Consider the following 22367-nt stretch of genomic DNA (forward strand, 5'->3'; position numbering starts at 1 on the left):
GCTGTCTATTACCTGGCTTAAGAAATTATCTTCAATGCACTCCAGGTCTCTCCCGGATTGCCTACAGCTCACTGTGCTACTTTTCCAGCAGATGTCGGGGTGGTTGAAGTCCCCCAGCAGGATGAGAGCCTGCGAGCCCGATGCCTCCTGTAGCTGGGGTAAAAAGGCTTTGTCAATACGCTCCCCTTAAGCAGGCAGCCAGTAGTAGACACCAACCACAAAGCTCCTTTGTTGCCCCAGTGTCTAATTCTTACCCATAGGCGTTCAACCTGCTTGTGGCTATTTTTTGGACAGCTGCTCACACTCTATCCATTTCTTGATGTAGAGGGCAACACTTCTCCTTCTTCCTCATCTGTCCCTTATGAACAGCCTGTAGCTGTTAACAGCAGCACTCCAGTCATGGGATTTGACCCAACAAGTTTCAGTAATAGCAACTAGGTTCATGTGACGCTTCTTGGAGAGTCTTGAATACGTAGGAAGTTATTAGAGGAGGTTTTAAGCAGTGGGTCCTTTAATGACTGAGAGCTGTTGAAAATGAGGGCTGAAAATAGAAGTAAAATCTGTCACTTAGCAGAAGAATGTCATGTTGATGTCTTTAACCTTTTTTTGGTGTTTCAGGTAGATTTTACTGGACCATGATGCCATGTTAATATCATTACTGATTTCCAGCTCCTGCAGGAAGGGACTTCACTGCTAGCTTTTGTAGTGAATTTTATTCTTACTTACAACAAAGATAGTAACAACAGGACCTTAAGGAAAATCTGCATGCAGAATAGTGATTATGAAATTACTTCCCCCCCCCTTTCCTAGCTGCAATGAATTGTAGAGTTTTTCAGGGATGTTGCTGATGTCCGACATGAATAATCAGAATTTCTTGATTTCAGTCTTTTTTCTTATGGGAGGAAGGTTAAAGTAATGCTGCTTTCTAGGAATTGGGGGAGGATACCTTAATGACTGTAAAAGCTTTAGCATTTTAAACTCTTTAAATATCTTTCATAATTTGGAAACTAAAATTGCAGGCTAAGTTCATGAGTAAATGAGTTCAGCTGTTGGAAGAACACTTGAGCATCTAATAGAAATACATGATGCTTTGAAATTATTATCCACTTGTGTCAGTTTTTGAGTGTTTTAAACTCATGGTTTATGGGTGAAGTCATATACACTGAAAAAGTTTACAAAACAATGTCTTTGTTCCTGAGAGAAACTAAAAAGGGAGCATCTAATTCCTGAAGCATGGGAGGATTTAGCCACAAAACTATAGAGAATATAGGATTATTGTGATTCACCTGTTTTCATACAGGATGAAAACATACGCAAAAATCAGAAGAGCTTTGCAGATTGGGGATATTGGAAAGTTTAAAGTTGCAGAATTTCAGCTGAAAAACGGAACTGTTGATAATGGTATACCAAGACAATTTTCTTGGGAAAGGAGTCATATTTCCAAAAGAGAGGTCCTGTGCAAATGTATGTATTTAGCAGTATAAAGATTGCACTACACAGATTTTTCAGGAATAGAAAATCTAAATACTGACTAACTTCTCTATGAGAAAATTGTGTTGGGCTACTTTCCAGATTCATTTAAATCTGTCAAACTAATAGATAATAGGGAAATTGATGGTGATATAGTATTTTAGAACTCTCTTACCAGATCCCTGGAGGGTCTAACATTTCCATGAGTAAAAGGAAAATGCTTTAATGAATTAATAAAAGTCATGGTAGATAAGTAGTAGCTCTGGTGGATGTTATTTTCCCCTCATATTAATCAAGACTGGAGAGAGAAGACTGGGGAACTTGAGAAACCTAATCAAGTTAGATGAACAGGCAAGGCAAGTGAAACTTAGCATTTGTAGAGGTCGTATCAGCAGCTTCTACATATTAGATTAACAGGAATTTAATTCATTTAAAATTCCACAGCTGTTTATAAAATGCAGTAAGGCCATTAAAGTGTCTTCTCATCATCAAAGTGAAGGGACTAATTAAAGCTATTGGAAATCCTTAGCTCTAAGATTATCTGTATTTTTTGTATTCGCAATGTAGGGACTTCTTTATTCCAGTCTAAAATAATGTAGAGCCCTGAAGCATTTGTCTGTTGTGAACAGGAGCAGCTTTGTCTCATGAAAGTTTAAACCAATTATTCAAACAATTTAAACATGATTTGGGGTGTCAGTTTAAAAATGCTAGTGCATTTAATTTGTTAGCTCAAAAATCTTAAAAGTCTTGGTGGTAAGTGAAATAGTCACCATCATAAGAGGTGGTGTCGAATCATAACTCTGTATTATGTAGTGACTGTTATATTGGGGGAAAATAACTTCAGATTCATAACTTTCAGGCAGAACAGTCAATTTCTGTCATTTTTATTATGTCATTTCCTTCAGTCCTTTCTGGTGACAAGAAAATGTAAATCTTGATGGCATAGCTTTGTAGCATTTTCCTGAAAATGCAGTATTCAGCCTTCATTGGTTACTGAAGAAATAAAAAAGCCAAAATCCGTTCAATAAGCACTTCTGTAGAACAGATATATATATATAAAAAATATTTTGTTCTTAAACAAGTGGACTTCTGTGCTGGAAATGGAGTTCAAATAGCATGTCGAGTAAGCTTAGATGAATCAAGTATTGCGACACGAAATGGAGTGGACGTCATCTACGTTATGTTGCCCTCTCGCTTGTGCTGCCGTTCATTCCCACATCTTCTGTGATCTCCATCCATGAGCTCTTACATTGCCTGGAAGCCCGTTTGCTTTAACTTTGAGGGGAAAAAGCAAACAACCCTTCAACATGATCCTCTGATGTTTTTATCTTTGTTCAGAAACTTACAGATTTGCTAAAGTGGGTCACACATTAAGTAGTTTAATGTGCTATTGTTAAATGTAACCTTGTAATAAGCTGAAAAATGCTTCTGTAGCACAGCATTTGGAAGGGTAATGTCAGTGGTGCCTTAGGTTTGCCAAGGCTTTTGGAGGCAAATGTCAAAAATCTATTGCTTTGAACTACAACAATTTCACTGTTAATGAGTTTTCCACGTGGAAATATTTGTTTCAGTCCCCTAACTTTAAGTGTAAGAGACTGAGTAAAAACCAGCTTACCAATAGACAGTTTTGTTCTGCAGATATCTACAGGTCATACAAGGCGAAACCAGATCCAGGTGTTATCTTCGAAGATATCAACTTTTGTGCAAGCAATGACATCTTTTTTTTTTTTTTTTTTTAAATTCTTCTGTGGTCCTGCTTTCTGTACCGCATCCAGTCCCAAGCATTTAACAAGTTGTTGCTGCTTCATCAGCTTCTCAACACCAATGAGAGGTGCTGCTTGGGGGTCTTGGTGAGACTTTTGAAATAAGCCCACTCTCAGACTAAATCTGAATTTAGGATCAGGTGGCTTTACATAACATATCTGAAGGACACCATTTTGAGTATAAACAAATAAAAATTTTCTGGTTTAGGATGAAAAAGTTTGAACATGTAGTACCGGCCTAATTGCTCCTTCACAAGTACGTCCTGTCTGTACCCCCAACCATGACCTTCCTGTTCACGTGCTCTTGCATTCTGAAGCCTTTCCTATCTAGGCAAAAGAATTAAAAAACAAAACAGAAACCTATTAAGTATTCTGTTTATTGAACAATGTTTCTTTCTTCAGTGCACTGGATGAGTCAGAGGTCTTGTTGAAAAATGAATGGGGTGGATTTTCCCAGTGCATGCGTTCAAGGGTCTACATTGGATTGAATGGACAAGCTTAAGTCTGATATTTTTGAATTCTCTTGTTTGTCTTTGTAACTTTAATGTTTATCTGCATTTGGAGCAGTCAGACTTTTATGTTACTACTGGGTAGCATTGTGTATGGTGGTTTTCTCTTACTCTCAGAGCTGGAATTCAAGAGGAGATTGTACTAGGCTTCACTGTTTGGCATCAAATACGTGAACTTTAGAAAGTTCACAGATGAGTACTGTTTTAATGGAATTGCTTGCAATCTCTTTATTTTAATAGAGATTCAAAGTGATTAAGTGATTAGTAATCACTTAATAGTGATCACTGTTAAGGAGTTGTGGTGGAGAGCTGGTATTAATGGAAGAGCTTGAGGGAAACATAATTGTTTGCTATGAAGTTCAAGAACTTAGGTATTTTACCATTGGCTGAGGACAGCGTAGTCCCTTGCTGTTCGGTATTTCCTCTTGCGCTCTGGGCTGTGGGATGGTATCCTGTACGCTACGTATGAGACTCTAAAGATCTTTCTGTGAGCCAGTTCAGATCATTCAGTTACAAAAAAAAAAAAAAACCAAAAAAAAACCAACCAAAAAAACCCCCCAAACCCAACAACTAATTCTCCCCACCCCTCCCATTTGTTTCCATAAAACAATCTTGCTTCTGTAAAACAACTTTATTTCCTGGGTTAACCTGACTCAGGTTTTGAAGGGGTCTGAGCGCTAGCGCTGGTGCGGAGTTGTGTCGGAAGCAGTCATTTGGAGCGCGCTGCAGGGTGGCTGGCCTGTCTCTTCCACCTGCAGTCCTGCCTTGTGCAGCCCTCCCTTTGCCTGCTTGCCAAGGTGAAAAATGGTTGTGCTGCTGCATGCCTCCTCAGCCACCCTCTTAATGAAGAGAAATAATTTTCAGCACATATAAATGTCCTTTCAACAACACTTGCATTAATAACAGCACAAAATATGCACACCAAGTTTGGCATAGGCTGTAGATAAAGCTGTATGGTATGGACATGGGCAAGGTGCAAAAGAAAATGGAGAGGCAGGCGAGGCTCCTCAAAGTCAGCAGGTACATAACAGAAGGGGACAGGTGTAGTAGATATATAAGTTCCCAGGTGTTATGGTTTCAGGAACCCACTGCAATTTATTGTTGTTCAGACAATTACTCCATCACCTGATGGCTGCTCCCCACCTGGGAAGGGGAACTGGTGAAAAAGAAGGAAACCCAAAGGTTGAAATGTAAACAGATTTAATAGAATAAGGCTAAATGATTAACATTAATAACACTAAAGAACCAATATTGATCCCAATACCAACATAAAACATACAAGGATTGTACTCAGCCAGTTCTATGAGTAAGAAGCGGTGCACTCCGACAGCAAAAGTGGGACACTGCGAGCACTGCAGCTTCAGGAGGAAGGGAAGGGCTCAGGGGTCAGGCATAGGGGCAAGAAGTTCTCAGGATCGCAGCCAGAAGAGAGAAAACTTCTCAGCAAGCTTTCTGATTTATATTGAATGTAATGTTCATGGTGTGAAATAATCCTGTTGACCAGCTTGGGACGAGTGCCTGGGTCTTGCTCTTCCACATCCCCTGCACCTGGCTAACTTGAAAGCACTGAGACCTTGAAACCCACATAGCCTAGCTGGCTATGAAGTAAATATGTTTAAAAATTTGGACACTAGAGTCTTCTAAAAGTACAGTTTTCCCAAGCATTAGAAGAGAAATTAGTCCTGTGTCGCTCAAACCAGGACACTGTTCCAGTTTTTCCAGTTTATTGTGGGGTTCTTCCTCCCAGTTTTGAATTCCTGGCTGGCTAATGGAGTTGCCAGTCCATTCCTTGCTCTTACTATGTTATTTTTATTTTTGAAGTTTAATGCACTCATCTGCAGCTTCTAAAAGTGGATTAGATTACACTGAACATGTTTCTCCAATAAAGAAATAGCTCGAATCAAAGAAAAAACACAGAATTGCTGATGTGAATTAGACTTTGCACACCATATGAGTAGCAAATGTTTGTTCAGACATAGCCAAGTAGTTAGTCATGTTGATGAGGTAAATTGCCTGAAGTCTTGGTGTTCTTTGCCTTGTTGTTCTGAAGTCTATGCATCAGTAGTTTTGAACTATAAAATAAAATTAAAAAACCTTTCAATTTTATTATTGCAAAGGCTGGGCTTTACATGTTGTTAAATTAAATAACAATGTTACCAGAGTTGTTAAAACAAAAATTGGTTATGTAGTGGAATAAAAAACAGGTGAAATTGGCTGACCTGCTCTTCATATTACAATTAGAAAATTACCAAGTAAGTGTTCGGTTTCGGTCAGTCCTAAGTAAGGAAATAGGTCTTCACCAATAACTAAGATGGAATTTAGCAGCTAAGCCCATGGCAGTGCTTTGGAATATATTGGGTTAAAATGATAGCTATAAAGCCTGATTGGGCCAATTTATTCCAACAAAGTCCTCAATGCTGTTCATGGAGGATTGCTGACCCTTTGTGCTGGCGCTCCTGGTCACTTCTAAGTGAAATTGTCTGAAAGACAATTTGTCAGGAAAAAGTTATTTTCAGCAGGCGGTGTGTTCAGTGTATGCTATGGTTTGAGTAGTGATACAGGCCTACTCAGTGGCTTATCCACAGATGTAGATTTTTAAATTATTTCAGAAATTAAAGAAATGGACTCCTGAAAAGACAGGAAAAGGTGTACATAGTTGAGGAACTCTTCCAGTAAATACGAATCAGGGTCAAAAAAAGTTTTATTCTAAGCTTTTTTTCTAAGTTGTTGACTGTTCAGTTTTCCACACAAAAGACTGTTATAGAGTGCATTAATTTGACAACAGCTATATTTTGGTAGAATTAAATGGGTTTAATAGATTCAGCAATTTTTTTCCTCCTGCCTGATTGATGATGACACTCATTGGAAAGGAGATTTATTGCTGTAGTGGTGCTACTAGAATCCCTTCTACAAGTCACTTTGTACGTCCTTTGTATCATTGTTACATTGGTAACTAAGGGTATTTTAGCGCAAAAGAGTGTTTTTCAGACACATTGCAGCCTTTGATTATGGGTATTGCTGCATGTGAAATTCTAGAAACAGGGTTGTTTTGTTTTGTTGATGGAGTTGTTTCACTTTTTCTCTCTAACATACTTTGTCCGGCCAATTAAAGTTTCTTGCGTTCAGTACTTGATGTAATAAAAATGATGTGTTCTACAACTAGACTACTTTGTTTTTAACAAACTTGACTTTATGGAAATATACTAGTTAGCCACTGCCTCAGCAGTAGCAGTGTGTTACGTTCAGCCTCAAACAGGGTGCTAGTTGTGGGCTTGAGCATCTAAGACTACAGACTTGGCTTTCCTTCGGCTCTTCTAAGAAGGTAAATGAGGAAAAAGTGCGGTTGGCAGAAATGGCAACTTTTTGTTCTTGCTATTTGGGCAGAACTCCAGTTCATCAGAAAATAGGTATGTGTGTGTTTTTTCTAAGGAGAGTTCATCAAGTTAAGGATATGAAGACATTTGGAAAGAAGTCAGTATCTTACTTTTGAGGAACTAATTTCCCTGGTATTGGTAGCAAACTGATGTCTCCTCTATAAGCTTCTTCATACAAGATACAGAAGTTTCATAGTCTGAAATATCTTCATCTTGCTCATTAATCACTGTGCCTTACATAATGAGTGTGTGGAGGATGTGGAAGGGAAAAAAAAGGGTTCCTTAGATCAGAAAGGGAGTTAAGGGAGTTACAACAACTTAAAAGCTTCAAAGAGCATTAAATGGTGCATATATCCTCTTCTATTTTTACACACACGTTCCTCAAAGCAAGGGATGACTTAACAATACAAGGCATTTATTAACAAGTTAAATATGAATTTTGTTTGTGATTGGTTGTCTTAACAGAATTACACAGAGAAAATTCTATCTAGCCAATACTTCTCTTCATAGCATTATTGGAAAGGAATGTGTATTAAAGTTGTTGCAAAAAGTACTATTGAATATTTTTTTTTCTTGATGGTCCCACATTTCTGTATCTGGTTGTTTCTAGATTTGCATCTTTGGGGGCAGTTTTCAGGGAGTCTTTTGTGGTAACCATGGAATAGACTTTGGTTTGAGACTTCTCCTGGACGTTACGACAGTAGAAATTGTCAGTGCAACCGAGTGAAGGAAGAAGAAATGTCTTTGTACCTAGCAACAAAGCATCTTCCCCCTCCCTCCCCGGTTCATGCTTCAGGTTGAAATGACTTGGTTCAGACAATTAGTTCTGGCCTAATTCATTATAATGGTTGATTACTACTTGCCAGGCATAATTATTCTACTTCATATTGTATCCCTGATGCATCTAGGAAGTGACAAGCAAAACGTCTGAATGTATTCATCTCTGCAGTACACTGAAAATTTAGTTATTTTGAAATACTGTTCTCTTAATAGTGTTTAAAAGGGGGACACGTTGCGTGCATACAACACCCTTTCAAAAGTTTTTCATTTCTGCACTTTACCAAAATAATTTTCAACTGTGTCAGAAAATACTTGTAACTCAGATTTTAAAAGATACTGTTCGTCGACACGAACAGTTGACACGAACGGACTCCTAGTCTGTTTTTGGGGTTTTTTTTTCCAGCTACTTTTGTTGGCTTTTGTGGGAAGCAGACAGTGCATTCCCTGTGTAACATGGTTTCCACCACTCCTTCCTGCCCAACCCCCCGCCTATAGCTTTGCTCAGCTTGTTAAAGGGGGTGGCAACATTCATGATTGCATAATAATGAGATACGAAAGTTGTATCTGGTTTGATAACTTTTGTTCATAACCTCTGGGTGAAGATTGTAATCAACTTTACAGAAAATATCAATTGAGTGTTTCAAAAACAGTTTTCGTACTTAAAAACGCCTGATGTTATGGAGCAGGGGGTGTTGTATTTTGAAGCTTGTGTCTGCTGTGGAATTACGAACCATAATTTAACACAAGCTTAATGAAGATGGTTCTTCATTTGTCCTTCTGGTGCAATAGTAGACAAGAGTATGTTTCATTGAAAGGAAACATCTCAACTTAATATAAAACAGGACTAATTTTTAAATAATTATAAGAGCAGGAGCCAGAGTCAGATTGGTACGCCTGCAGATGTGTGTATAGCTGGCATCTGTCACTCTGTTTCTATGTTCTACAGAGAGCCCTAATGGGTTAGAAGTGGTAGAGTTTGAGCTTTTCTTATCTCCCTGTGGAATAAGCTTAAGGATTTACTGAAGCAATATAAGAACAATTCATTAATTGGGGTAACTGAGCCTGGAAACTTGCCATGTTGCCTTTGTGATCCAATTATTTAACCTTGTTTTATCCTGTCAAACGCTGACTCCTGGCAGATGAAGCAAATAACGGCTTAAAGCCAGGGAGCTCAATATATAAAAAGGAGCTGCTCTCTCACCTGTCAGCTTACGTGCACAGTTTACAAATGTGGATTTGTGCAGAACAGAATGACATGGAATGTGTAGACTTTTCTCATCTTCGCTGTACTGCATACTTCATTCACCTTGGCTTTTTTTATCGTTTGTAAAATGTAAATGGTACCTTTGTCTAGAAACTGCTTTGAAACTTTGAGGTGAAAAGGGTGGTATATAAATGTGTCAGAATAGAATTTTCTAATTCTAACACTTAGTATTGCTTTTCCAATAGCAAAGCTCCTAATAGCTTGATCAGACTAAATTTAGGCCAAGATAAAGCACACTAGGCAATTAACGGTATTGTGAAATAGGTAGTCCCGTTAGTAATTGTGCACAAAGTGGAAAACTTAGTCTCCTGCTACTAACATATAGGTAAAATTCCCATTCTGGCATTAGGATACATGCAATTAGCTTGTCAATATTTGTCTAGTTTCTAGAACTTGATATTTCAGTGATTTCCTTGTTTAAGGAAACTCTGTAGATTTGAGTAGTTGTCTATATCGTCTCCATGTTACTAGTTTTACATGCAGGCAAGTTTTGTATTTTGATAACTTAAATTCTGTCAAAGGGATGAAAATCCTGCTGCAAATTAGGAATTACCAATAACGTACATTTTTGGTGAAGTTGTGTCACACTTCTAGTACTGCATAAAAGGCATCTTGATGCTCTCAGGATGTTTAAAATAGGATCTTCGAAGTAGAGATTAGTCAAACACATCACCATATGGAATGATCAGATGTCACTTATTTCCATTTTAAACAGATTCGTATAACATGTAGGACTTATAATCAAGATACTTTCACACTTCACTCAGTTCATCATATGCAAACTAAATTAAGGCATCAATCAATACCCCTTCAGAAAATAGCAGTGACTCAGGATAAAGGACTGCTGTTTGAATACTTTGCAAACTTACAGATGTAAGGAGGTGTTCTTTTCGGGATATTAAAGATAAAGCTTCAACCGCTTCTCATGCAGCTGCAGTTTTCTATGCTTTTCAAAGACAACGTGAACATAAGCTTAGCTGTGGCTGAAATACTGTGCTATAGAATGAGTCGTGGAATGAAGGTGTGTTGATAGAGGAGAAAAAAATATGGGACTTTTCACTAGAAATTGCATGCCAGAATGACAAGTTAAAAGTGCTTATTTTAGCCATGATTGCAAAGCATGAGTTTTAGAGAAGAGCAAACAATTGGAAACAGATCTACTTACCACTCTTAACCAAAAAAACCCTCAAACCACTGAGTTTAGCAGCATAACCAATCTATATACAGTCACTTATTTCATATATATATGTAGAACCAAGACTACTTAATAAATTACTTATTTACAGATAGTTGTGAGATGTCCTGCTGGTTTATCAACATGGTGTTGATTAATAATTCAGCTACTAGGGAAAGAATCCAGTGGTAAACTTCTGTTATGTCCATGAAAAAAATGGTGGTTCCTCAGCTGGCAGAAAAAGGAGAAAAAAAAAACCCACCATGGTTTGTAGAAGAGCTGTGTTGATGTGGATCTGGTTTGGGACTGGTTTGTTTAAGTGCGCTAATTTCTAGACAGTGGTAAGTGATAGTTATGGAAGAATTTTATTTATTTTTTTTATTTTTTACCAAAACGCTTTGATTATCAAATTTAAACGGCACAGACTACCAGAGATTGTATTTCAGGGATGACAGCAAGTGTTGGGTTCTGCATAGTTTGGAGGTCCAAAACCCTTTCTTTAATTGCAAGTAATGATTTTCATCTTCTAGCTCCTTTATCACCTGTTGATCAGTTTGGCTTTTGGCTTATTTACATAAGAAGTGTGGTGTCTGGGAGAAGAATGTGTAGCAGGTAACCAAAACTTGCAATGGGCACTAATAGTAGGATTGGGAGAGTTGTTCTGGTTTTAGATTTTATGCGGTGATTAAAACTTGAGAGTTAGTAAGCATTATTGTGAACTGTCACTCGGCAGAATCTGTTGATGGCATGCCTTGCAGCCCAGCTTGAAGGTCATGGGTGTGTATATTGAGAAAATATGTCCCTAAACCACTTCCGGTTTTCTTGAGTATTTAATTTCTGCAAGTTTTCTTAACCTTCACCCTTCCATTCCAATACTTCTACAGTTTTTCTTTAAGGATTTGTATTTTGGTCTTTGGTTCATATTCTTCCTCAAGGTCATGTTTCTGCCTAGAACTACTCAAAGCTGTCAGATTCCATGTTCTTATGAGACATGTCTGCAGGCTTTGAAGGGAATGTGTCTTTCCAAATGTGTGCTAGGTCACGCCTTTAAGTGTATTTAAACAGTGAGGTAAGCTGTATGATGATATTCTGGAAAAGTCTTCAAATCTTGGTGTGGATAGTAAGGTTTTGGTGGTGGTTCCTCCCCACCCCCCCAAGCCAGTAAGACTTTGTCATCTCTGCCCTTTAATGCCAGTGAGGACTGTGACCTTCCAGTGTCTCTTCCTTGCCCTCCTTTGCTGGATAGTGTGGCACTTCTCACCCATGTGGTAAGTACTCCTGCACACGAGATCATAATCTTACAACTCTGGTGTTTGTCCCGTCATCCATAAGTTTAGCAATACCACAGTGAAGGCTTAGCAGAACACTTCTTCACTACTAATGGTGCAGTGGGCTTGGCTACTTGAGGCCTCATTCATCAGCCCCTTTATTAGGGGTTGCAATTGTGCTGGTTTCACAGTCTTCAAAAGAAAATGCTAGACTTTGGAAGCACATTCGTAATATTTGATTTTGACACTTTAATTTCAATTAAGCAATGACCTTGGTAGGCTTTTTCATGACTTGGTCTTTATTTTGGTATCAGGTGTTAACAGGAGAACAGGTGTTTGGTAAGGTACTGACCTTGGCTTTTCACCAGCTTTTCAGTGCCTCAACACAAGGATGCCCTGTGATGCCTGGCCATGCCCGCTGAGGGAGTTCAGCACCCAGGAGAGTTGTTTCTCCTCTTCCTCCTCCTCTTCAAGGCCCTGTTTGTGACTACAAGTTTAAGCATAAATACAACCATCCTGCTGTATCTCAGCACTGCACGCGATGCTTTCTCAGGATATCGGCAACTGGTATTGGCTACCAGGGTGCTGTAACTAATGACATACCTTGGAGTTTGAAAGCTGGGTAACAAGGGACACGTGACTTTGCTTGAGTTTTATCATATATGACTGAGAATATAGATCAGACTTACCATGATGACTCAAGTATTCATTTCAGGAATTACATGTTGCTTCTGCTGTGCATCTCCCCCTTGATGAACAAACAGCTATATCTTGCTGTCATGTTCTCTCAATTTTCAGTCTCTGTGGTCTTCATGCTCAAATAGCTGTCGTTTCAGAGCTTTGCCCTCTCAGCATGGAAGACGAACCATCCATTGACGGTTCTGTTGTCATCAGCCTTTGTATTGGTGAGGTCTCTCTTCTCTTCCTGTGTGCTTCCATTATCAGCAATTCCCTCAGGACTGGTTGGTACATCATTTACCCTGGAGGACAAATAACATGAGAAACTGAGCCATTTCTTCTGGCTGCATAGTTCAGTGTTCCTCAGCACCATCTTTCAATTCCCCAGCTGTTACAGCAAATGTTACTGGCTTTCCTTATTGTTGACTCTCATCATAATTCTTAGAAATGCCTTGATTATTTTTGCTTTCACAGTGGACAAAAATCACAGATGTCAGAGTAATTATTTCTTTCACAATTTTTTGTTGTTTTTAATTTCATTTCTTTGAATCTTTGAGACTTCTTTGAGTCAAAATCATATAGCAATGCAGTGTTCCTTTTATAATACTTCTAGGATGATGCAAAATAAAGCTTGGTGAGTTGTTTCACCTAAGAAGATACTTACCAAGTGTGTCTAAGAGGTAGAATTAGAAATGATGACTGCTGAATTGATTCTTCCAGCTCCACCAACTGTTCAAATACAGTGACAACCTATCCCCAGAAAACACTGGAAATTTACTTTAAATTTTTCCACAGGTGACTTCTGAGTTATGTTTTGGCTGGCAACTTGCCTACCTTTTCAGACCATCCAAGAACTACCTCTGCAGGCAGAAGCCAATGTTCATACCCTTGATTTTCACTTTAAACAAGAGGAACTGGCAAAAGTTTCTGCAGTGATTTGTTAATAGTTGATATACCTGAGATTGTGACCGTCTCTGTTCTTGACCTCTGCAAATTGGTGACCTGGAACCATTTCCTTATTGTTAGCAGGTACTAGGCTCTCACAGAGCCTAGCTCCATGGTATGCACAGTCATCTTGTGGAGTGTTAACACAACAGACCCTTAACACCTGTTGCCAGCATGGTGTAGTGCATGGTTTCTTACAGCTGCTCCCAGTGAGAATTTAAGTGCAAACTGCTGCTTAAGGACTGGAGAAGTCACTTGCTTCATAGCAAGCTCACCTTTCTGTGAGCTGTTCAGTGTCTGTCTGCATCCTGCTCATATTCCCTTCTCCATCAGAAGCCTTCAAGGACTCCTCAGTGCAGAGATCCAAAGCTACAAAGGAGCTGGAGCACTGGATGTGCTCTGCCCTGTTGTATTTTCACGCACTAGAGAGGAGAGCTGCTGCAGTTGTGGGTGTCCTTTTCTGGTGGTGATCAAGGAAATAATGTTCTGTTAGGCACACTGTATTTATTTACGAACTATATAGCTCACATATGCCCAATTCCTAGTTAAAAACCCACCTTTTTCTAAGCATTGTTATCCAATGGGTAGAGCTACCATAAAATACTTGAGATTACAAAGTCAGGATTTTGCAGGATGAGGATTTTGCGATGAGGCATGGCAGCTGTATCTTGGCAGTAAGGCATGTGCATGTTACCGATTTGTGTGGTTTTGAAGAGCATTGAAGCACTTACTCAAGTGTTCACCTACTTTTTCAGAATTGAAAATAAGCTAGTTGACGCTTTTGAACCCAGTGAGCGTATAGCCAATGAAAAATAATTCATGAAAACCCAGTAAAATGCAGGTAATATTTATTTAGTTAATTGGCATTAAGATTCTGTTAGCTGTAGTGCTAACATTATAAAATAAAAATATGCCTGGGTAGACCTGGGATAACTGCATGTCAGATTCTTTGTGCACTAATTAAGAAAATAATTTTTATAGATCATCTTAAGAAATGCCAATGCTTTCACCTCTGTCTAGATTAATTTTCTTGGAGGCTCTGACGTATTTTGTAGTATGTCATATGTTCCAGGCAGAGAACTAACAGCTTGACGCAGTGTCTAGCTTTGTCCAGCTTCCCAGCGGATTTGCTGAAACTGAGGAACCTCATATTGCTTTTGTGTAATCTAATAACTAGGGAGAAACCGAGGCTGAATGACAGCGGCTGTGGCCCCAACATGCCAGATGTGACTAAGCGGCTCTTCTTTGGAAGAGGTGAGGGATCACAAAGAACCCTAAATGATGGCTCTGAGTGTGAGGGGGGTGAGGAGCAGTTATCAGGAGGAATCCACCCCCAAGCTTTTGAGGAAGGAACGAAGAAGTCTGACCTGCCCCTGGGGCTGCAAAAGTTGTCAGAGATGCTTTTGACTTTGGACTTTTTTTAACCCAATTCAAGGAAAATTCTTGAAGACAGCGGTCCAGCAAAATCAAAGAATTTCCAAAAGCAGTGAGATGCCAAAGTTTGAGATATTCTGGTTTAAATGAGAGACTCTCTTCAACCCAGTCTGCTGCTTCCATGGCATACCTTGTCAACTGAGTGATACCTGGCAAGGTAGCTGATCTGTGAAGAGATTTGATTTAAGGATTACTTGAATAACTTATGAAGCTGTGAAAATTACTGACCTCACTGAAGCTATGGTATGTCAAATTTATGTTACATACAGCATTTGTCACTTAAAGCATTTGCTGAGATTACTTTAGTCTTAGAAATTACTAACGTTTTAAGATAAACTGCTCTTTCTGCTGGTGCTTCTTTTCTGTTTTAGTTTTTTTCCTCCGTTACTGAAAATGATATGTCTTTTTTGGTATCCTTTTTTCTTTCTTTGTAGAAATTACTTACTGAAAGAGTGTAATTTGTCATTTTGATCAGCTGTTCCCAGACACACAAATCTGCTTGGGCATTTGTGGTTTTTGTTTTGATTTCATTCTTGTTTTGATATAATTATAAAACATATATATATAAATTATATTTCTCTATATTTGTTCTGCTAAAAAAATTTCTGCTCAAGAAAAATGGTAACCAAAGAATTTCTGTCTTGTGTCCCAAGATTATGTGCAATATTTACACAGGTTTATGAGTGAAAACTGATAAATTCTGCTTGGTTGTAGTTTAAAATACCTGCAATGATTGAAGCACTCCAGGATTGTAGTGATAGAACAGGACTGGAGGAGAGGTGACGGTTTTAAACTGAAAGAGAGGAAATTTAGATTAGATATTAGGAAGAAATTATTTACTGTGAGGGTGGTGAGGCACTGGAACAGGTTGCCCAGGGAAGCTGTGGATGCCCCATCCCTGGAAGTGTTCAAGGCCAGGCTGGATGGGGCTTTGAGCAGCCTGGTCTAGTGGGAGGTGGATGGGCTGCTGTGGAGGCGTGGGTGGAGCCGGCACCCCTGGCAGCAGATCTCAACAAGGTGTACTCCTAAACAAGGTGTACTTGCTGGGACCACTTCTCCCCTCTCATAAAAGGCTTTCAGGAGCATAGCGACCAGGTCGCTGCGCACTGAGTAAGCAAGCAGCAAGTGGGCATCGCCTGGGAGCACCACTAGAAGGGCAGTCATCACCCTCTCGGAAGGAGGTTAGCTATGGTTTTCATCTGGCAGAAGGTTGTGCTCTCAACCTTAGCCAGAATGCATGTGGGAACCCAGACAGAGCTCCCAGAGAAATACACAGCAGTCCAGGTCACAGGCTGCAGGGAGTGCCAGAGCCTTTCACTGGTAACAGGCAGCAGCTATGAGGACTGCTGTGTGCATTGTGAACAGGTGAACAATCTGCTCAGCCTGGTAGCAGAGCTGTGAGAGGAAGTTGAAACGTTAAGGAGCATTAGGGAGGCTGAAGAAGAAATAGACTGGTGGAGCCAGGCTCTTGCCCTCCTTGAAACAGAAACGGGAGCACCTATCAGAAAGTAATCAGGATCAAGGGGCCCCTGTATCCTGCCCCTATCAGGCAGAAGCCTAAATGAAAAGAGTGAGACAAGTTCATGGTTGGGGCAGCAGGTGAACTCCCTCTTTGCCTACCTTGTCCCCCCGCCCCGATACCTCTGAACAACAGATATGAGATTCTGCTTGAGGAAGGCCAGTCAAAGAGGATGCGAATGATGGGCGGTCTACACCAGAGATGTCTCCACAGTCAGAAAGGCGTACCACCTGTGTCACTACCACATCCACAAGGAAGAAAAGAAGGGTTATAGTTGTGGGTGACTCCCTTCTGAGGGGAACAGAGGGTCCAATATGCCAGGTAGACCTTCCTCATAGGAATTCTACTGTCTTCCTGGAGCCCAGGTTAAGGACATCACCAGGAAACTTCCTAGCTCAATACAGCCCTCAGACTATTTATTACCCATTATTGATCTTCCATGTAGGTGGTGAGGAAGCTGTGACTTGTAGTCCAAGAGCAATCAAAGGGGACTTCAGGGCCTTGGGAAGGTTGGTTAGGGAATCTGGGGCACAGGTTATTTTTTCCTCACTCCTTACAGTTGCAGGCAGTGACACTGGAAGGAACAGATGGATCCAGTCTATTAATACATGGCTCCGTGGCTGGTGTCACCACCAGAATTTTGGTTTTTCTTGACAATGGGATGGCCTACATGGCACCAGGCTTGCTGGCATCAAATGGGAGACACCTTTCTCAAAGGGGAAAGAGGGTCTTTGCCCAAGAGATTGTGGGGCCAATCGACAGGGCTTTAAACTAGATGTGAAGGGGGAGGGGGATAATAATATCAGGCTTGTCTGTGACAAGCTGTGGGATTAACACATCAGGGTTAGAGGGATGGGGCGCTAGCAAGGGCCTTCAGCCTGTTGCCTCAAGGCATGCTGGGGACACTGCATCACAGTCAAAGTCTTATGGAGACGAGCCAGGGGCTTCTGAGGTAGTCCGAGTCAATAGGGAAACACCTGTGAAACACCTCAAGAGATGCTCCTCTAAGAAGGTGACACAGCCAGCAGCCCGGCTGAAGTGCCTCTACACGAACGCATGCAGCATGGGCAACAAACAGGAGGAGCTGGAAGCTACGGTGTTGCTGGAAAGCTATGACATAGTGGCCATTACTGAAAACTGGTGGGACGAATCCTATAACTGGAGCATTGCTATTGATGGCTACAAGCGGCTCAGAAGGGACAGGCAAGGAAGGGAGGGGTAGGGGTGTTGCCCTCTGTGTTAAGGAATGGATAGAGTGTGAAGAGATGTCCCTGGAGAATAGCCATGAGGAAGTCAAAAGCTTATGGGTTGGAATTAGAGACTCAGGCAACAAGGAGAACCTTGTGGTTGGTGTCTACTACAGGCCGCCTGATCAGGGGGAGCCTACTGATGAAGACTTCTTACTCCAGCTACAGGAGGTATCACACTTGAGGCTCTCATCGTGCCTGGGGGATTTCAACCACCCCGACATCTGCTGGAAAAATAACACAGTGAGCTGTAGACAATCCAGGAGGTTCCAGGAGTGCCTCGATGATAACTTCCTAAGACAGGAAATAGACATGCCTACTTGAGGGGATATGATACTGAACCTGCTGGTCAAACTTAAAGGCAAGAAGGAACAGCACAGGCAGTTCAAGCAGGATCAGGTATCCTGGGAAGAGATTGCCCAGTTATGTAGGGATGAGGTCAGGAAAGCCAAAGCGTGGCTGGAGCTGAACTTGGCAAGGGATGCTAAGAATAACAAGAAGGGCTTCTACTGGTATGTCAACCAGAAAAGGAAGGTTAAAGAAAGCATACCCCCTCTGATGACCAAGAATGGCAAACTGGTAACAACAGACGATGAGAAGGGTGAGGATCTCAACAACTTTTTTGCCTCAGTCTTCACTGCCAGCCTCTCTCCTCATGCCTCCCAGGTTGAAGGACTGCAAGAAGGGGACCTGGGGACAAAGTCCCTCCCACTGCAAGTGAAGACAAGGCTCATGGTCACCTGAGAAACCTGAGCATACATAAGTCTATGGGGCCTGATGAGATGTACCCCAGAGTCCTGAGGGAATTGGCTGATGTAGTTGCCAAGCCATTCTCCATGTTATTTGAAAAGGAAGTCAGGTGAAGTCCTTGGCGACTGGAAAAAGGGAAACATTGCACCCATTTTTAAAAAGGGTAGAAAGGAGAACCCCGGGAACTACCGCCCTGTCAGCTTCACCTCTGTGCCTGGGAAGGTCATGGAACAGATCCTCCTAGAAGCTATGCTAAGGTACATGGAGGACATGGAGGTGATTTGAGACAGCCAGCATGGTTTCACCAGGGGCAAGTCCTGCCTGACCAACCTAGTGTCCTTCTATGATGGAGTGACTGCATCAGTGGACAAGGGAAGAGCAATGGATATCATCTATCTGGACTTCTGCAAGGCCTTTGACACGGTCCCCCACAACATCCTTCCCTCTAAGTTGGAGAGATACGTATTTGATGGGTGGACTCTTTGGTGGATAAGGAACTGGCTGGATGGTCGCATCCAGAGGGTAGTGGTCAATGGCTCGATGTCCAGATGAAGAGGGGTCACAAGTGGTGTCCCTGTGTTCAGTATCTTCATCAATGATTTAGACAGTGGGATCAAGTGCACCCTCAGCAAGTTTGCCGATGACACCAAGCTGAGTGGTGTGGTTGACATGTCTGAGGAACGGGATGTCATCCAGAGGGACCTGGTCAAGCTGGAGAGGTGGGCCTGAGCAAACCTTATGAAGTTCAACAAGGCCAAGTGCAAGGTCCTGCTTGGGTTGGGACAACCCTCATTATCAATACAGGCCAGGGGATATGATAGAGAGCAGCCCTGCGGAAAAGGACTGTGGTGCCAACCACATCCTGGGCTGCATCAAAAGAACCGTGGCCAGCAGGTCGAGGGAGGTGATTCTCCCCCTCTACTCTGCTCTCGTGAGACCCCACCTGGAGTACTGTGTCCAGCTCTGGAGCCCTCAGCACAAGAAGAACATGGACCTGTTGGAGCGGGTCCAGAGGAGGGCCACGAGGACGATCGGAGAGCTGGAGCACCTCTCCTATGAGGACAGGCTGAGGGAGTTGTGGTTGTTCAGCATGGAGGAGAGAAGACTCTGGGGAGACCTTATGGTGGCCTACCAGTACCAGAAGGAGGCCTACAAGAAAGCTGTTTGCAAGGGCATGTAGCGATAGGCTGAGGGACAATGGTTTTAAACTAGAGTAGGGTACGTTTTGCTCAGACATTAGGATGAAGTTCTTTACGATGAGGGTGGTGAGACACTGGCACAGGTTGCCCAGAGAGGTGGTGGAGGCCCCATCCCTGGAGACATTCAAGGCCAGGCTGGATGAGGCTCTGAGCAACGTGGTCTAGTTAAAGATGTCCCTGCTTACTGCAGGGGGGTTGGACTAGATGGCCTTTAAAGGTCCCTTCCAACCCAACATGTTCTATGATTCTAATATTAAATAAAAAAAAAGAGATCCAACCCTTATGTGTTAGGGCAAATACCTGAGAAACATTTTAAAATACAGAGTAAGAACTTTTCTGTTGAAAATCTGACTGAGGAGGAGTTTTTGCTTCTGCATACCCAAGCCATGCCACTTGACTGGATGAATTAAAACTGACTGTTACTAGTAAAATATAATCTTTTATATAATTTTATAGCCTCGTGTTCAAAGGGAATGAATCCTATGTAAATCATGCTCTGTCTTTCTCTGGATTACCTTCATAACTCTGGATTCTGCTGGTTGCTTGCAGAAAACTTGGGTAAGGATAAAGACAGATACCCAGCAAAGTCCCAGGTCTGGGACATGTTGTCAGGTCTTACTGCACAGGTGATGACTGAGGTCAGAGAGGCCTTAGAGAGAACCTAAATACCTAATGCAATACCTAAATCCATTCAAGCAACAAGCGTGCTAGGACTCACTGAATTTTTTAAATTTTTTTTTTTATTCCTCTTACGGTTTCCAGACATTAAGTTTTGATTTCTTGTGTGAATAGGATGGAGAAATGTTTCAGGTTTGGCAGAATGCAAATGGTCAGAGGTAGGCTATCCATAGGTAGGTATCCATATATATGTAATTCATGCCTTTTTTTTTTTTCTTCTCTGTAGTTTTCTTTTATATGCTCCTTCACCAATATGTTGCTGGATGAATGAACTTGAAGCAAAAATCTAAATGTAGAATTTTACTTTTTTGTGCTAACTAAAGTCAAGCTAATTATCTGCCTACATTTCTAAAATTCACCTTCTACTTAGGTATGTTTTCAAAAATATCAGATAATCTTGGTTATATTTCATGCTGATGTGAAACGTTTTCCAAGTGTGGAGGGATAAAAGTCCACTTTGTTAGTGGAACTGCATAATATCTCACTGTCTTTAAGCAAGTGTGAATTTTGGGAGGTGGGAGTGGTTTGAAGTTATTGAAGATCGCTGTTTTCATGTCTGTGCTGAGATCTAGAAAATGGACAAAGTTTGTACAATTTTAGTGGGATTTGAATTTAGTTTTTTTTATAGTAAGCTTACTGCTGGTTTTGCATGAAGCCACTTCGTCCTGTTGGTAGAATCATGGAAGTACGTATTCTGAAATGTCTCAAAAACTTACTTTGAGTTTCTGTAGAAGTTTTCCTTTCATTCTAGTCTGTGTGAAAAGACGTCATGTTTATCAGTGGAGACTGCAATAAGCTTTAAAACAGGATATTGGATGACAACTGTGAATAAAAACTAGTGTTAGAAGGAGATTATCACTTCCTCGGATTTGAAAGCGGAGACTGTTGCGCTGCACGGTGCAGAGTGGGCAACGTGGTCTAGGGTTTGGAAGCGACTGCACAGGTGTGCTAGAGAATGTTCTTTCAAGCCTTAGTATGTTGATCATTTCTTATGCCCCAGAACGGTGCAGAGGCAGGCTTGTCAGCTTCATTGGCTTCTGTTACGCTGCAGATATTTTGTGCTGCGTTCTCCATTATGGTGAATATCTCTAGAACCAGGTTCAACACAGGTGCTGCGGACAAAACCAGTTTTCTTCTGTTGTATAGCTCTGAGACACTCATTGTCGTATGTTCACAAATAGTGCTGCATGGGTAGTATGTACGTGGCCATGAATTTCTCTGACATGCCCAGGTCTTTGTTGCTAATGTGACTGATTCAAAATTAGTAAGTTTAATGGTAGGTATCATGAAAATGAGAAAGCTTCTTTAAAAACTCTTCAAAGCAATATTAATTTATTTCTTCATTTCTTTAGGAGACATAACTCAGAAAGGATATGAAAAGAAAAGAGCGAAGCTGTTAGCACGGTACATACCACTCATTCAAGGTAAGAGACTGCATATAACTGACAACTTTTGTGCTAAATATGTAATGAAAAAGTAGATTAATTATTTCATTGACACGGCATTTAACCAGTGTTGGAAAATGGCTATTATAGAAAAGTTCAAAACAAGAGAAAAGTCTGAAATGTTTTTTTTTACACTTCACATGAAATGTTAAATGGTAACATTTTTGTCAGCAAACATTAGTTTAAGAACTGCATCCAAGACTTTACTCATTTTTGAAGTTATCTTAAAGTTATTCCTGAAAGCAAGTTGGCCAGTTTCATTAAATGAAAACACTCACTGGTCATCGCTTTCATTCTTTAGTGGGCTTTTGTGCACATGCCCTCTGCCTCCTCATCCCCCCTCCCATCCCCAGTTTCTTCAAAATACTGACTTTTTGTTATAAACTATTACTTCTTAAGCTGGTTACTATCAGACTTTATCTTAAATGGCCGAAAGCTAAATGCCCAACTTCTTTTATGTATTTTTATACTAGGATGCTTAAATCACTTGGGGTTAAAGCTGTTGTGTTGCCATTGAGCTTTGGTCTTGTATAATAACCCCAGGCCAATTGTTCCATAGATTAAGAGATTTTGGGTGAGATAATGAGATGCTGTAGATAGATGAGAGAAAAAAAATAACAGGTATTATTTTACAATATTAGTGTTATGCTTTCAGATCAGAGAACAGAGGGAAAAATGCTGTTGAAATCTTGATGCAGTGAGACCCACTTGGCTCTTCGTAGTAGGACAGACAAAGGTTTTATTCTCAAGAGTTCTGCTGACTGCCGAGCTCTGGTGTTTTCTAAGTTTTACAGTGTGTATTTGGCATTGAACAGTTAGAACGTGATCTGATGTTTCATCATGGAGTTTCTTAGCAGAGGTTTGTTGCTG

The 22367-nt window shown here is 40.8% G+C and overlaps 1 protein-coding gene across 6 annotated transcripts in view; it reads left to right on the forward strand.

The window, feature by feature from the left end:
* The window catches only part of DIP2A (disco interacting protein 2 homolog A), a 130845-nt gene that overhangs the window by 18645 nt on the left and 89833 nt on the right, over positions 1–22367 (forward strand). For 4 of the 6 annotated variants that reach the window (XR_008467858.1, XR_008467860.1, XR_008467859.1 and 1 more), the window contains exon 2: positions 21405–21476. Coding sequence is in view for 1 of the 6 variants with exons in the window: in XM_054210242.1 (XP_054066217.1) it covers positions 21405–21476 (72 nt within the window). In the remaining 5 variants the exon portion in view is untranslated. Of the gene's footprint in view, positions 1–14402; positions 14903–21404; positions 21477–22367 lie in introns of all 6 variants that reach the window. The other 2 variants (XM_054210245.1, XM_054210243.1) reach the window with 2 other exon arrangements.

This window comes from Rissa tridactyla, chromosome 7 (genome assembly GCF_028500815.1).
Source record: "Rissa tridactyla isolate bRisTri1 chromosome 7, bRisTri1.patW.cur.20221130, whole genome shotgun sequence".
In the NCBI taxonomy this organism is placed as follows: domain Eukaryota; kingdom Metazoa; phylum Chordata; class Aves; order Charadriiformes; family Laridae; genus Rissa; species Rissa tridactyla.